The following is a 17,381-nucleotide window of genomic DNA, read 5'->3' as shown; positions in this document are numbered from 1 at the left end:
CAGTCTTATCTCCTGTAGAGGAAGAGTTGAAATTGTGGAAAAATAGACACAAGCTCTTATCGTGCAAGTGGCTGACATGCAATCAAAGGTGCATGCACAGCCTCGCCAGGTGTCTACTGTTAAAGTGAGGGTATTGCTTAGAAAAGAATAGGACCCTGCAACTTGGAATGGGGATGTGTGGGATGACCCTGATGAAGCTCGGGACACGGAGTTTGTAAACTCTGATAAACCTTTTTTGCCAGAAGAAACAGCTTCCCCTTCCGCATCCCCAGTAGTGGCAATATCCCCTCCCCAACCCATGCTGCTATCAGCCCTTCCACCTTTGTCTGAGGAAATAAACCCTGCGCTGCCTAAGGCAACAGTGATGGCCTCTCCTGAGGCAGTTGCCAGGCAAGATAATGTTGATTCTCCTCAGGAGCCACCCCCAGCACCTCTGTTTGCTTCTAGACCTATAAGTATATATATTTTCCTTAGTTCTGTTGCTCTAGAGAACCCTGACTAATACAGGTTTCAACATATGAATTTTAGGGAGACAAAAACATTCAATCTATAGGAGATGTAAATAAACATTTCTCCAAAGAAGACATACATATAGAAACAGGTATATGAAAAGACGTTCAACGTCAATAATCACCAGGGAAATGCAAATCAAAACCACAATGAGATATCACCGCATACCTGCTACAATGGCCATTACAAAAACAAATCCTATAACAAGCGTTGGCTAGGATGTGGAGAAATTGGAACACTTGTGCTCTATTGGTGGGCATGTAAACACTGCAGCCATTATGGAAAACAGTATGGAAGGTCCTCAAAATACTAAAAATGGAACTACCATAGGACCCAGAAATCCCATTTGTGAATATGTGAGTTTGAAGGAGGTAATATAGCCAGTGGCTAAGGATACAGGCTCTATAGTCAAATTATCTGGTTTCAGAACCTGGTTTAACAACTTACTAGCTATGTGACCGTCAGCAAAGTACATAACTTCCCTGTGCCTCAATTTCCTCATCTATAAATTGAAGAAAATAATAGTACCTCCCTCTCAGGATTGTTTTGGGGCTTAAATATGATAATTAATCCACATAAAGTCCTTAGAACAGTGCCTGGCATATAGTGAGCACTTAGTCCATGCTAGGTGGAGATGTGTGGCAGGCAGTTGGAGATCCACAGGTAGAGACAGCCGTTGTCACCATGGGGATGAAGGTGAGCATCCAAGAAACATTCACAGAGCAGGGTCCTCAACCAGGTCTACAGATGAGAAGCACCTGAGGACCATTTTCAAAGTACATGGGGATTCGAAACCCTGGCCCTCATAGGCTATGATTCTGTAGTGTTTATTCTCTAAAATCTTATTTTGATATATATCCCTAGGGGAAAGCCACTCATATGGAGCAAAAAGTGACCCTAGAAGAAGTTTCACAAACAAGTACAGCATTTCAGAAGTGGACAAAGGGGACTGAGAAGAAATGAGTGGATGGTAAAAAGATGATAGAGGATGGCACAAATAGTGTGTGTGTCTGCGTTGTCTTTGGGCTTGATCCAGTGTGGCTCATGTGTGAGTCCAGGTGTTGGTTCACCCCAGATGTCAACCCAGGCAGAAATCTGGACCAGATTCAAGTCCCCTTGATGGCTGAGGGTTTCATGGAGGGCTCAGAACTGAGGGGTCCAGAGGAAGGTCCTAGAAGGATGAGGAGGAAGGTAGCCAGGTGGCACCTCTGACCAGACTTTTCAGTCAAGGAGGTGGAAGACAGGGTTCCCCAAATTTTGCTGTTTCCGCAAAAGCATTTTTATTTACAATCAGGGCCCACAGCATGAGGTCATTCCAAATATGTTCATTGCTTGATGTCCTGGGCCTGGGCTTTACCATTCTTTTTGATTCTCTCAGCTCCTGGTTTATCACCAAAAACCTATGGATCCAAGAAAAAATTCCAGTTAGTGGATTGTCAGTGCCGAACCCTGGCAAACCAGGTAACAGCTATGGGCCCAGGAAACTGAAGACAGCCTTCAATCCATATTTACTGAGCACGTGCCATGCATTCAACTCGGCACTGAAAGATAGGGATAAGGAGAGGAAGTGTGGACATGCTGTTGCCAAGAAATTGATGCCTCCTTCTCCTCCAAATTAGGAATAAAGGGCAAATCTCTGTAGTTTGTGTCTAGGGGGAGGGGAAGCAGCAAGAACAGAAAACAATACATGCCTGACCAGGTCGCTGCAAACTTTGCCCAGAGCCAGGAAAAGTGGCTGAAGCTCAAAGAGAATCCTTAGGACTCTTCTGCACCTCTCTGGGACTGAGGTGTGGACTGAGAGGTCTCCCTGGGTGGAGCACAGTACCATTGCCATCATCAGGACTAAGACACCTTCATTCCTAACAGTTAGGTCAAGGACCTCAAGTATTGGAATCAGATTCCTAGACCTGCCCCACAAAACCTTGTTGTCAGAGCCCAGAAGATTTGCATTTTTAAACAAGCTCCCAGGTGGCTAGGTGACTAAGCACAGCACCCAGCCTAGATTCCTCACATTACAAGGCCAGAAAGAGGATCCAGCGTAATGCTAAGAGGTCAGCACACCAAGAAAATCCTGGGTTCTTCATTCAGGAAAGCCGCTGGGTGGCTGAGGCCCCCAGGCACATTGTGGACATGCAGTACTTAGCCCACTGCACTTTGTCCCTGCCACACATTCCGAGGTGGGATGATGAGGGATAGAAGTAGGGTGCTGTCATCAGACAGACTTGAGCTCCACATCTAGCTCTGAACATAGCTATCTCAATTCTGGCAATCATTCCACGTTTTTGAGTTTCAGTTTCTTACTATGAAAATTGATCATAGTATCTTTTTCCAAGAGTTTTGTGGGGATTAAATGACATAATGCATATCAAGCCCTTACCACAATGCCTGGTACATAGAAAGCACCAATGGATATTACTTGATACTAATTTATCAACAGACTGTGACCTTGCAGAGGGCAGGCAACAAACCAGTCCTGGCCCACAGAGGGCACTCAGTGTTTGTGGAACTGAAGAAAGCTATTAATTCTGTTGGCGCTAAACAAAGATCTGAGATTTCTACAAATATGAAGTCCACAAATACATAACCATAGAAATGAACTGGGGTGCAGCTGCCCTTTCCCCACTTCCATGTCCCCTACCCCATTTTCTCCCCTTCCCTTCCTGTCCTTCTACTTCTTCTTCTTCTTTTTTTTTTTTTTTTCTGAGACAGGGTCTTGCTCTCACTTTGTCACCCAGTCTGGGGTGCAGTGGCACAATCTCAGCTCACTGTAGCCTCAACCTGCTGGGCTGAAGTGATCCTCCCACCTCAGCCTCCTGAGTAGTTAGGACCACAGGAATGGGCCACCATGCCCAGCTAATTTTTGTAGAGACAGGGTTTTGCCATGTTGCTTAGGCTGGTCTTGAACTCCTGGGTTCAAGCCGAGGCAGGGGTGAGGCACCGCGCCCGGTGATAGCCCTTCCTTTCTTTGTATATGACTTTTCTCCTTCATTTTATGTAGTTATAATAATAACAAAAGCTAATGATTACTGCCTGCTAGCCACATGTCAGGCACTGTCCTCAGCTCTGCGGATGTGTTATCCCAGAGAATCCTCACAACAACCTGGGAGGCTGACTACGGCATGATCTTCACTTTAAGATGAGTAAACTAAGGAACAGGGAGGTTAGGAGACTTTCCCCAAGTCACACAACCTGAACGTGATGGAACCAGAAAAGGAGGCCAAGCAGACTTTGTGCTCTAGATGCTGGAGCAGTGTGACTGTGTGTGTGTGTGTGTGTGTGGTGTGCAGTGTGTTTGTGATGTGGTGGCTATGTGTGTGGAACATATGTATGTGTACACAGTGTATGTGTGCATAGTGTGTGTCTGTGGTGTGGTGTGATGCATGTGTGGTTGTGATGTGTGTGTGTGATGCATGTGTGTGTGTGTGTAGGGAAGGTCAATGGCGGAGTGTGGAATGCTTGCCTTCTGCACCTGCCCCACCTGAGGCCCTTGCAGAGTTACCAAGTTCCAGCCCTACTGACCTCTCTCTTTCATCCTTGCTAACAGGAAGAGATCCTGCCACGCTGGGGGGAAGGGGAGAAAGCAGCCAGGAGGCCAAGGCAGGAGGATGAGGGTCATCTATGAGAAGGAGTTGGGCTCTTCTGCCCCAGGCCTTTCCTCGTTCTGTCCTTTCCTTGGTCTTGTGTGCACCAAATCCCCAAGACACCACCAAGAGTGTTTTCCAGGTTCTGTGGCCTGTGAGCATCTCCTGGATCAGCCTGAACCCATGGCATTGATGGGCTGCTTGTCCCAGCATGAAGTTCCCCCAGCCTTGGGGCTGTGATGCCAACAGGACAGTGTGGCCCAGCAGGCTGCCTGGTCTCACCCTTGCAGCAGACTCTCTCCCACCATTTCATGAGTTTGTCGTGCTGCTGGTGTGCCTCAGATCCACGCTAGAGAGCATCTGCCTGGTGCTGCACACCAACGATGGGTGGAGCTGGGCTCTGCAGCCCCTCCGCATGGCTGCCCTTGGAAGCATCTTGAATGCAGTGCCATGGGTTCCAAAGGGCCAAGAGGATCCTCTTGTATTCCCTGCGGAAGTTTTGGTTCAAGAGCCCATAGACAATGGCATTCAGGCAGCTGTTGAAATAAGCCAGTAAGTAGCTAGTGACAAATAGCCCCTCAGGGATCTGGGGAGCCATTTCTTGGGGATTGATGGCCACAGCGAGGCCGATGCAGTTAAGTGGAGCCCAGCAGATGGCAAAGATCACAAACACCACAAACATGGTTAGAAAGCTCCGCAAGTCGCTGGGCCTCAGGCACAGCCTGCTCTCTGGCTTGGCTTTCCTGTGGGCCTGAAGCACCAGCACCCAGATGCGCAGGTAGCAGAAGGACACAACAGCGATAGGGAGGAGGAAGTGGATGACCACCACTGCCGCCGTGTACTGGGTGCTGGCGGTCTGGATGAAGGTGCAGGAATAGATGCGTGGGTCGTACTCCAGGGACCCCACAAAGAAGTTGGGCAGCAAGGCCACCACGGTGAGGAGCCAGATGAGGCAGATGTGCAGAGGGGTGTGCCAGCGCCGGTAGATTCGGTGGTAGGCCATGCTGTGGCAGATATAGCAGTAGCGGTTAATGGCGATGGCAGTGATATTGAAGACAGAGCCAATGACGCTCAGGCCCATCACAAAGGCGCTGGCCTTGCAGTGCTCCTCCCCCAGGGCCCAGCCGTCATAGAAGATGGCCACGAGGATTAGCGGGTAGGGGTACAAGGCCACCACCAGGTCAGCCAATGCCAGACTCACCAAGAACAAATTACCTGAAGCAGCAAACAGAGCAACAGTCAGCACGAGACCCCACGACTTAGATTCTGTAGAACATCCTACCCTCCACGAAGTTACTTTTGGCAATGTGAGTGGAAACCAAGTGGCTCTTAGAGGCACAGAACTGAAGACTCAGATTGCATTTCTGCCACTCACTAGCTATATGACTGAGGCAAGCTGTTTAGGCTCTCAGAGCCCCATTTTCCTCATTTGTGAACTGGGGCAGTGATACCTACCTCATATTATAGCTGTAAGAATTAATGATACAAAGTGCTCAGGGATTTAACAGTTGCTGACACATGCTAACTGTTTCCATGATAGGCACAGATGCTCACGGGCTTTGCACCATTTAAGCTCCAGCAAAGATTTCGGAGGAGGAGACTCTGAAAGCCAGGAGTGTGGATTTCTCATCACTATCATTGCTCCCTCTCATTCCCTCACCTCCTCGCACATCTCTCTGGTTGTCTCCTTTTGCATTTTCTCCCCACTGGTTAACAGGCTACTTTCTAAGTGTCTTTACATGGGTTTTGTAAATGTGAATTGCATTTTGCAGCTGGACTAGAAGAAAGGTGTTGAGAGTGGGAACCATGTGTTTCTGGTATTCCCCTTTGTGCCCTGTCTGGGTCCAGTACTCCCAGCCTTGTGGCCATGTTGACAGACACTTGCAGTAGTGGCACAGAGCCCCAGCCCTGTGGGGTGAGAAAGGGCTGTCAGCACTGCTAAGCTCACAGCCTCTGGGGGGCCTCCCTGCTTTGCCTGCACCATGGTGGCCTTCCTGGACTATCTAGGCATTTATCCTTTGAATGGAGCCTTATCCAACATCACCAAGCTTGGTCAACCAGAGAGAGCCTCAGGAAACGATACACCCATCAATTAATATGCTTCAGGCATGTTCTAAGCTGGAGTCCCAGGGCGGAGGCAGGGCTTACTGCAAAAGAACACAATCTCTGCTCCTCAAGTGTTTGCATTCTAAAACCAACAATGACTCACGAATAGAGCACCAAGAACCTAAACGTTTGGGCAATACAAAGCTCATAGTGTGAGCAGTTCCATCACTAATGCCAATCTTCTCATTCACCAAGTGTTGTACTTTTTGAATACCCACTGCATGCTCAAAAGATAACAGACTCTCCCTCCAGCAGGGGCTCTGAGTGATGCAGTGTGCACTGGGCATGGTCTTTCAAATTTTCTGGTCTCTTGCCACATGGTGAAGCCTCCAGCCTTAGGGTGGCGGAATGCAGATGGCGGCTGGGATGGTGTGCAGGAGGAACTCCCAAGTCAGCAAAGACACAGACATGGAAACTCCACAGCCACCATGTGTCTGTCCCATTGCCACAGAGGCTGTGGTGGCTTCGGGGGTCTAGAGGGTCAGGCAGGTGGAAAGAGCCCCCAAAGCACAGCAATTGGAGAGGCCAGGCTCTCTGTGGATTCTACAGGGTACATACAGAAAAAGGGAGGCTGAGAGCCGCCCAGCTGGGATTTCACCTGAGTCAGCCCTTCAAGTGAAGTAGACGCCACACCTGGACTTATTCACCCACAAGGGTAGGAAAAGGACTGCCTCCAGCCTTCCCACATTCACCCCATCACAAAGAAGATTCCCCATAGCATGGTCCGAATGGGGATGGGAACCTGAAAGACCCTCAGGAAGCCTTCATGAAGGGCCTATTTTGGCCTCAGAGGAACGGGGTCAACCCCACTCAGAACCCACACAAGTCTACTGGAGTCCTGGGAGTTCTCAAGACCTAACTATAATACTACTGTGTCCACAGCTAGGTTAGGAAACCAGGGAGACAGGATGTAACTGAATAGAAAGGAGATTGTCTGGCCAATTAGAGCGCTTGTGAGGTAGTGAGTTTCCCTGTCTCAAGATTGTCCAGCAAGTTGGATGGCAAAGGAGAATCACGACTCAACTGAACTGCTGGATTCCTACCTACTCTACTATTCACAGATTTATTTACTTAATGGGTTAAAAATGGCCTCATTTCCTTTCTGGTTGGTACAGCAAGGCAAAAAATGTGCAACAAGGACCTGCTTGGGATGTGGAGGGGTTTCGTGCCTTTTAATTTAATTCTCAGCCCGCTGGCTGTCTCCACTGCTGGATCTCCATCTCTGACTCACCTACACAGACCTCACTTGGTTCCAAGAACACGAGGGATTCCCTCTCTCACATTGCTTGTCTTCAGCTGAATCAGGAACTCTTGTCTCCTGAGAATTTTATGTGTCCTTTTGAAATCTGGAGGGTTGTGCTGAAGTCAGAGAAATCTGGGATAATCTGAGTCCTGCCACTTTATGGTTGAATGAATTTGGGCGAGTTCCCAAGTTCCTTTCTTGGTAACTATTCCTACATGAGCTCCTTTCTTTTCTTTCAGAGCTCTGCCATCACTTCCCCCTGCACACTCATAGGGTTGGTTCTGTGAAGAGAATCACTTCTCTCCAGCACAGGAAGATGAGTCTCCACAGGACCCGCTGGGCACCTGGCCCAGCAACACACAAGCTCTTGGCACTTGCAAGCTGAGCAGAGAAAGTCAAGAGCTGCTGGGAGCCGGTGCCAGCTCTGCCAGCTGTTTCCCTGTGAAGGCAGAGTCAAGTTCTGCTGTGTTAATGTGGCTTATCCCCTAATAATGCCCCAGAGGCTGGCAAACAGCTTGTAAATAGTAAGAAGAACACATTCAACTCCATGTGGAAAGTGATTCAATTACTATCCCCTATTACTCTGGCTGTTCCTAAAAGGCTGAAATCAACCACTTCCTGCTGTAGATTCATCTGCCCAGACATCCCACTGTCTCCAGGCTTTCTTGGCACAATTCCAAATTAGATGAATAAAATTCGTGTTTTGTCTTCCATCTGTAAGAAGCCAGGTCCTATGTGGATGATAGTCAAGGGGAGATCCAGTTCTCCATCCATTTCTTCCCCAGACAGGTGAGAAATCACTCAGTATGCACACAGCACTGCAGTCACCCTGTGCATAATGAATATTTATGTCATGGGTCCTGGCGTGACTCATTTCCATCTGCCTCCAGCAGATAGGGTGTATTAGTGGAGAGAGGCTTTGACAAGAGGGCTTTGTTTACTAACACGGAATCCCCTTCAGGATTCATATGCAGAGCGCATCCTTTCACACACAGAACCATCACAATCTCCTCCCTCTTCTCTTCCTCTCTCTTTCTTTCTGGAAAATGTATTTCTTAATGGAGATCTGGTAATCTAGGAAAGAGCCAGCCAGTGCTGAGCTATCTAATATTCGTCAGATAGGAGAATTCTGGAAGGTAAAGCTCCCTGTAACCCTTGCCCCCCTCCTCTGTGCTCACCCTCCATGCTCAGAAGAAAAATTTGGTTAGACATAAATTCTCCTTGGTCATTGAGCTAAATAAAAGACAAGATAGAAAGAGAGAATCATCAAGTCATTTATGTGACAAATATTGCTGAGTATATACTAGGTTCTGCCTTTGACTATGCCAGATGGACAGGCTACCTCCCCTTACAAAGTTTATGGTCTCTTAGGGAAGACCATTAAACAAATAAAAACAAGGTACCAAGAGGGATATGTTGGGGAAGTCAACAGATGATCTATGTTTTCTAACAGTGTTAAACTTCCTGTGCCTAGAGGTCCTCTTCCACTCTTCCATCTGTTTAAATGTGTAATATATTTATTGAGTGCCTACCACATTCAAGTAAGACACAGTGATGCATGAAAGACATGGCCCCTGCCATTGAGATGCCCATGGAACTGTTAGGGAAACAAGAGAAAACAGTAGCCATTCAATTAGGTGAGAGCTGGAAGAAAGGCCAGAACAAGGTGGTGGGAACAGTGGGGAATTTGTGAGTCAACTCGGGACTGGGGACAATGGCAGGATATGGGGCTGGTCAGGCACGACAATTCACCAAGGAGCTAGACAAAATTACCAAGACTTTTGCAACAGAACTCCTAACTCCCAGAATGGCTGTTTACCTCAAATGAGATGTTGTATGGGAAAGGTCATGAGAAATAACAATAATCACCAAATTAATGTGAGATATTCTTATTATGTTCTGGGGATGGGCATTTGAAATAATTGACCATATAATTTATTCACAACTTGATTTTCAAACAAACACTAAAACAATGCATTTATTGTAAGCTTGTAATTAGATTCCCAAATCTCTTGAGAGCAGATATTTTTTTCTTCCAAAGTCACATATTTGTGAAAATCTTAGGATGTGTGGATGAATCATACAAGAGCTGAGTTGAAATCTAACTTTGATTTAATTAGAAAACAAAAACTGGCTAATCAATAGTGTACACAGATATGTATGGGGGTATTTCAACCACTTAAAAGAAGAAAATATATTTAAGAACATAAGCATCCATTTAAAAACATAACTAAGATGCTTTACAAAACATTCTTCAATAACCATCAAAAGAGATCATTCTGAAATTCTGATAGGTAACATTTTATTACTTTACACTTAATAGCAACAAAACAACCATTGATATAACATGGTGAAGTTGATAGTATAGTTTTACATAAATGGACTCCATTGTTTTTCACAAGAATTCCTTAAGGTTGACAGCATGATTTCTGTTTTATAGATAAAGAAACAGACACCCAGTTTGTGTGAATTGCTCATAGCCATAACACAGAAGGATTGAGAAAGACCAAGAAAAGGAGAAAACCAAAGAAAAGAAATATCAAGGGAATTAAGAGAAAGGGTGTAGAGAGTTTCTTGGTCATCTACAAAAGTGAGAAAGGACAGAAAAGTGCTCATTGGACTTGGTAGTTAGGAAGTTAGTAGTGACATTAACAAGAGCAAATTCTGTTGAGAGCTTGGGGATCCAGTTTTGCCCTGGAGATTGCTCTATTAGTGTTGCCTTCAAGAGAAGGAGATAGAGAGTGGCGCTTAGGAAGGGATATCCCTTTGATAGGGGACTGTGGAGGGCTTTTTTTGCCTTTTCTTTCTCTCTTAAAGGAAAGAGACTTGAATCTGGCATATAACAAGCATTAGTAATGTTAGCTATTATTTGTTATTACTGTTTTATATTATTAGCTGTACTGACAGATCAAGAAAGAGGCTCATAAGGTTGGACTGGGATCCCTGTGAGATAAGATGTGAGAAGTAGTAAGGACATGAAGATGAAGAAAGTAGGACGTTCCTTCTAGATGGTAAACTCCCTAAGAACTGGGGCTTTACTTCCCAATTCTCTATCTCTACTCCTCCAGCAGTAAGTATTTTAAATTGAAAGAGCCAATAGGAGCTTTCAGTATTCTCTGAATTTTGTGGTATATCATATCCGAATGCAGAATCCAGCTTTCTGGAGATAAAGACAGGCAAACATTAAAGTCTTTATACCCTTGAGCTACTGAGAGTTACACGGAAGGAATTAAAGAGGATTATTAGCTTTCCTGATTATTCAGCTAAAGACATAATTATGGGATTTAAAAACTGTTCATTTTTGCTAAGTGAAGAGGCAATAAGGTATTCACAGCTGAAATGCAAAGTTGGACAGCTTAAGAAACATTCAGGAAGGAGTCCAAGGTTACCCATTTTGGTCTTGAGCTGATAATGGCACTCTAAACGTTGCAGGCTGAGCAAGTCAAAAGACACCTGACGCCAAGTGACATCTCAATGAGCGGTCGGTGGTAGGATAGAAGCCTTGATGGAGTGGGCTCCACTTCATTCTGTAACTCTTGGAGGGTAGGGGCTGTGGGCCTATTAAGCATTTCACTCTAGGCCTTCCAGAGCCTTTGTTCAGAACCATGCTGCTTATTGAGCATCATTTGCTGCCTCAGTCAACAAGCTGGAAGAGAGGAGGCAAGGAACAGGGGCCACAGTGCAGACTCTTTTCTAATCTAACCGGGGAAGCAAAGCACCTGCATAGGCAGAATATTCCCATCAGGAACCTCCCAGGCAGTTACTGGTTCTGGATGGGAGATGGTGTGAATTCTTAGCATCACTGGGGGCCTGGAGGAGGGGCAGCTTTGCCAGCATAGATAGAGTGACCTTGGACAAAGATCTGTGTGTTCAGCAAGCAAATCCTCCATGTTTTCCTAGGCAATCTTAACATCAAATAGTTCATATATTTCTGCTTTACCAATCATCAACGTACCCCAGAAATGCCAATTCGTGCCCTCACTAAACCTCCCAGACAGCCTCTTTAACCCATTTGCAGCACAAAAATCCATTGTCAGACCACAGCTTCTGACTGCTACTTGGAAAATTAAGGTGGCTGTGCCTATGGAGCCAGGAATAACTGGTGTTGTTATGACTTCCTCTCTGACAATGGAGAGTACTTGGATGTTACATTGAGAACATGGTTCTCTCAGCTCTCTTATATGGCCAGCATATTACAGGCAGCTTAAAAGTGGCCACCTCGGGCCAGACCAAGAAAGGGGCTGTATTAGTCTGTTTTCACGCTGCTGATAAAGACATACCCAAGGCCGGGCACAGTGGCTCACACCTGTCATCCCAGCACTTTGGGAGGCTGAGGTGGGTGGATCACCTGAGGTCAGGAGTTTGAGACCAGCCTGACCAACATGGAGAAACACCATCTCTACTAAAAAATACAAAATTAGCCAGGTGTGGTGGCTCTTGCCTGTAATCCCAGCTAGTCAGGAGGCTGAGGCAGGAGAGGTTGCAGTGAGCCGAGATCATGCCATTGCACTCCAGCCTGGGCAACAAGAGTGAAACTCTGTCTCAAAAACAACAACAACAACAAAAGACATACCCAAGGCTGTGCAACTTACAAAAGAAAGGTTTCATTGGGCTTACAGTTCTACATGGCTGGGGAAGCCTCCCAATCATGGTGGAAGGCAAGGAAGAGCAAGTCATGTCTTATGTGGCTGGCAGCAGGCAAAGAGAGAGAGCTTGTGCAGGGGAGCTTCTCTTTTTCCATCAGATCTCATGAGACTTATTCACTATTGTGAGAACAGCATGGGAAAGACTTGCTCTCATGATTCAATTACCTCCCACCTGGTCCCTCCCACAACACGTGGGAATTCAAGATGAGACATGGGTAGGGACACAGCCAAAGCATATCAGGGGCAAACTCCCCAAGAGGAATCAGTAGGGTACAACCATGGCATGGCTGGAAACTGCTGAGCAACTTTACTCACACAGGAGAATCACAGAACAAGCATGCCTTCATGCAGAAGGTGCCAATAGTCAGCTTAACATGAGATATACTTTGGGCTGTTCTCAAAGCAGTTCAGTTTCATGAAAACCTGTATTGATTACTTATGCAGTGCTGAGTACTGTAACTGAGGTCTATCCCAGCTCATGGAGCAAAATCAATTAATTTTCCCCCACTACCTGGTGTTTTATCCATTTCCAATTTGTTTAATCAGAGATGTGTTCTGTTCTTACTATGTGTCTGGCTCTGTGGACAGAAACTGAATGAAACTGTCTGCTCTCAGCAGGTACACGGTCCAGCGGGGAGAGACAAAGAACAATAGTACAGTGAGGGGGATGCCGTACTAGGGAGGGCACAGGTATCTTAGAAGCCCAACAAGGGAGACACTTACTATCCCCTTCATGGTATTAATAATCAACATTGATAATCCTTCAGGGGAGCTGGGGAAGGAGTTGAAGGAGGAGCAGCTGTTGACTGGGCAGAAGAGGTAGAGAAAGTACATCAGGGAGTACAGACCCTTTGGGAAGTAGCGGCAGCTCACTGTGGCACTGGTGAGAGGAGGGCAATGAGGCTGTAAGTTAGGTGGGCTAGGCCAGTCGCAAATGGCCGTGGGAGCTGTGCTCTGGAGTTGGACACTGTTGTGGAGATGGAGGGCAGCCACTGAAGACAGGGCAACTCTTGGCAGTGGTAACAGCGGCTGGAGGAGGGAGCAGGAAAAGCTCTCAAGCGCTATGGATAGTGTTTGCTCAAGAGATGATGAAGGCATGAAGTGGGGCAGTAAGAATAAGGAGGCAGGAAAGGGAGAAATTGAGAAATAGTGGAAGGTAAAATCATTAGGACATGTGGAATGAAAGATTAGGAGGAACCAAAGATGACTTTCAGGGCACAGGTATCTGGGAGATGAAGAGAAAAAGGAGATCCAAAAACTAGCACCAGGTTAGCCAAGGGAATGAAAGGTCCCACAGAGGGAGTGGCCCTCAGTGTCACACACAGCACAGAGGAACATTTGCAGAGAATGGCGCCCAGAGGACTGAGAAAGGATGGGAAGCAATGGGGTAGAACCAGTAGATGTCCACAACTACATTAAAATGTCTGGCTGAAAAGGGAGGGAGAGAGGTAGTGATGAAGTTAGGAGGACATGAAGTCAAGAAAAGAGTCTTTTGCTCTTTTAAAACAGGAGACTTTGTGTATCGTGTGTGTGTGTAAAATGGAGGAAGTTTCCAGAAGAGAGAAAGGAAGAGCTCAAAAATGCAAGAGATAAATATTAGCGAGGTGTAGCTCAAGGGTCAGGGCAGCAGTGGTGAGCCCAGGAGGGAAAGTTCTCAACTCCTCTCAGTAGAGTCAAAAGTGTGGCAAGTCCCTGGGAAGCACACTCTGACAGGTGTGAGGTGCCAACCCAGTGCCATGGGCTGTGCAAGACTCTGAGAATGTAGCAAAGAGTGAACACACTTGGCCTTACCTTTTAAGTTGGGTGGGTGCCCTGACCCTACCTCCCACCTTGCCTCCACTCCTCCCTGTCTGCCTTTCTCTGGTGCTATCTCTGAAGTCAACCCACCACATGCAGCAACAGACACTACAGATAGGATATCCCTGAAAAAAAAAGGACAATTTATCTAACCACTCACCCTGCCATCAGGAGCGGCACTGTTAGGAATGATACAGATCTGCTCCATAGAGGAACTGGGTTTGTGATAGGCAAGTAAAGGATACTGGTGTCTCCTGGGAAACATGCTGTGACCTCAATATGGGCTATGTATCTTGGTTATTGGAAATATATGTATTCTCATTGTTACAGACTTAATTTTTTAATACCAATGATTTAAGGAGCCAGACTTAAGTACAGAGAGGTCTGAAGAAGCATTTCTTAAATTAAATCCAAACTCTTCAGTAAGACAAGGCCTGATTAAGAGTAGAATGGGTGCTAACTATTCAAAGAGCTGTAGGTTTTAAGCGCCTTTTGAAATCTCACTCTGCTGAGATCATTTAGTTCAAGTCAGTACTACAATTGTTTGTGACTGTCACCAATAAAGCCAGAGGTCACATAAGAACTGGTTAAATCGCAAGACTGCAGCAGTGGCAGGAATTGATGTCATTTAGATATAGTGTTATTATTTTTTTTTTTGTTCGGGTGCTGGGCTGTAGCGGACACGTCAGGAGGTAGGAAAGATAGAACAGAGGATATGCCAGCAATTTAACATGCTCATGCCCCTCCCCAGTGATGCTCTTAAATTGGTTAGGTTTCTGCAGACCCTGCCAGGATCACAGAAAAGGCCAGCCCTCTGTAGGATGCAGGAGGGGAGGGGTGCTTTTCTCCTTCCAGCAAAAGGAAGCAACTCCTACTTCCCTCAACCACCTTTCTCATGGTGGGCAATCCAAATTACTGAGCAGGGAGCCATGGCCTGACAGACCTGCTCTAAATACTCAATAAGTCAGGGACAGAAGGGGCCAATGTCAGAACCAGGAGGACCCATTTCTCCCCATAGAGCCAGGAGTTGTCTCCCTTTTGCTTCCCTGTGCTGGAAATGAATGTTTATGATGGCTGCAAGGGACAATGTGTCAAAAATATTAAATGCAGTTTTCTAATCATAACCTGTTTTTCCCTAATATATAAGCTTTTCTTCAAAGGACACAATATTTTGAACAATGTATTCCAGAAAACAGCCACCACTACTGAAGTGAGTTAGAAAGTTTACTTCTTCTTAATAATGTTATGTTTCCCATATGATGGCTGGATACTCACAGTTGGAGGAGTTTCTTGTTTGTTTTTTGAGATAAAAATCCTAGAGTTGGCCGGGCACGGTGGCTCATGCCTGTAATCCCAGCACTTTGGGAGGCCGAGGCGGGTGGATCACTTGAGGTCAGGAGTTCGAGACCAGCCTGGCCAACATGGTGAAACACTGTGTCTACCAAAAATATAAAAAATTACCCGGGTGTAGTGGCGAGCGCCTGTAATCCCAGCTACTCGGGAGGCTGAGGCAAGAGAATCCCTTGAACCTGGGAGGCAGAGGTTGCAGTGAGCCTAGACCATGCCACTGCACTCCAGCCTGGGTGACAGAGTGAGAGACTCCATCTCAAAAAAAAAAAAAAAAATTTCTAGAGTCACAGGCCACACCAAATACATATTACCATTTGCTAAAAATGGTCTGACTCCTTAGAAAAGCATTTTTAAGCTATATGGTTGTTTTACTGCTGCTATCTTTCCATTTTAATTCACTCTAATATTTGAATTTGCTCCCAAGGCCCAACTTGAAGAAACTGCAAAATTAACAAACAGGTGACTGAGCTCCTTCCTAAGCTGAAGTGGTCATCATGCCCCATGACCTGTGAGGGCTAGAGTTCAGATACTGCCCCCCACTCTGGTTTTGTTTCTTTGAAGACCTGACTAGGGGAATATTGAAATGAGAGTGGATTGAAATAGGAAAAATATTTTCAGGATTACAACACGATTTAGCCAAATCATTGCTTTAATTTTCACAGTTAATCCCAGGAATTCCCAGTCTTCGGAAAAGACCACAATATTTCAAAGCAATTTAGTTCAGTCCAAGCAGAATCTGCAATTTCTGCATTTACTCTCTGTCAACTGGAATTGGGTCTTCAGATGACCTGGAGATAAGTTTTTGACACAAAACCTACTGAAATGCTTCCATTGATTAACTCATTTTTTCAGCAAGGATTTTCTAAGCGACTACTACATAAAGCTACAGTGCTTGGCAAGGAAGGAAGTGGGATGTCAAGTACAGGTGGTGAGATTTCTGTGGCCTGATGTGGGCACCTCTGGAAAGGCACGCATTGGAGCGCGACGGGGTAGCGATGGCATCCAGCAGCGTGGGTTCCCACAGCGCCGGCGCCCGGCCAAAAAGCGCGCCAGTAAAACTTTCCGCAATTCCCTCTGTGTCAAGCGCGTCCTGGGCAGCTGCACTTCGGAGGGGCAAAACTCACCCTAACTTTTGAGTGCAGAGTCAAACTTAAGGAATAGGTTAGAGTGAAGGGAAAGGGGAGCCCGGGCTGAGGAAGGAAAAGGCAGCGCATATCCCGGGGTCAGGGACAAGATCAGAAGACAAGGAAGGGCCCGATGCCAGCACCCAGCATCAGGAATGGTGCTCACCTGCGTTCCGGAGCTTGCGGTTCCTGAGCACGGAGAGGATCACCAGGAGGTTGCCCACGACGTCCACGGCGGTGGTGACGATGAGCACCGCGGATAGCGCTGGAGCCACCCAGGGAGGTCGAGGGGTCCTGGAGGGCCGCGCGCTGCCAGCCCCCGACCAGCCCGGGCGCACTGCCCACCCGCCCGCCTCGCAGCAGTTGGCGAAGGAGCCGTTCTCTGACATCGCAGACTCTCCCGCGCTGTGCTTTGGCCACCGCGCGGCCCCGGACAGCCGCAGGGCGCGCGCAGTACTGAGCCGGGCGCTCTCTTCCCTGCCCAGCTCGTGTGTGCAAGGGAGGAGGCCAGTGGGGAGGGGTCTGGAGGAGATAACTAATTAAGCGTGGGCAGGGGATGGAGAAAAATATAGGAATGGGAGGAGGACTTGGGGTGCAGCCGTTGTAGAAGGGAGTGCGTCCCTCAGCGGTGCGCTCAGGAATAGCTGGGACCGCACAGCTGTCTCTGCCACCCCGAGCCCAGCAGGTGCCTGGCCCACCTCAGGCTGCGGAGCGCGTCTAGCTTCTGTCCCTGAGTACATAGCCACACCCGAGACCCCGATTTCCTCCACAGCGCCCCAAGAGAAGCTGTGTCTAGGTAGGGACGTCCAACCCAGGTTGATAGACTGGAGAAGGTGCTGATGGTAGGGACCTCCCATCAGTTGTCAAGAAAGGCAAGGTTTGACGTCCCATAGGGCTGTGCAGCCCGAAAGAGAATGCAACTCCTAAGATGTGGGGACACAGCCCAGAACAAAGTAGCGTAGACTGTTATATTCTAGGGAGCTGCAGAAAAATACGAACCTAGCCATTTTCCAAGCACTCGCTG

The 17,381-nt window shown here is 47.0% G+C and overlaps 1 protein-coding gene across 1 annotated transcript; it reads right to left on the bottom strand.

Moving 5' to 3' along the window:
- Window positions 1-3,968: 3,968 nt before the first annotated feature.
- MTNR1B (melatonin receptor 1B) lies at window positions 3,969-16,824 on the bottom strand. The gene is made up of 2 exons (XM_004051965.5): window positions 16,524-16,824; window positions 3,969-5,306 (listed from the first exon to the last, which is right to left on the bottom strand). The coding sequence occupies exons 1-2, from the start codon at window positions 16,744-16,746 to the stop codon at window positions 4,441-4,443; spliced, it is 1,089 nt and encodes a 362-aa protein (XP_004052013.4). The 5' UTR covers window positions 16,747-16,824; the 3' UTR covers window positions 3,969-4,440.
- Between the last annotated feature and the right edge of the window lie 557 nt (window positions 16,825-17,381).

This window comes from Gorilla gorilla, chromosome 9 (assembly GCF_029281585.2).
Source record: "Gorilla gorilla gorilla isolate KB3781 chromosome 9, NHGRI_mGorGor1-v2.1_pri, whole genome shotgun sequence".
Classification (NCBI taxonomy): Eukaryota; Metazoa; Chordata; class Mammalia; order Primates; family Hominidae; genus Gorilla; species Gorilla gorilla.
This window is presented reverse-complemented; position numbering and strand designations above follow the sequence as displayed.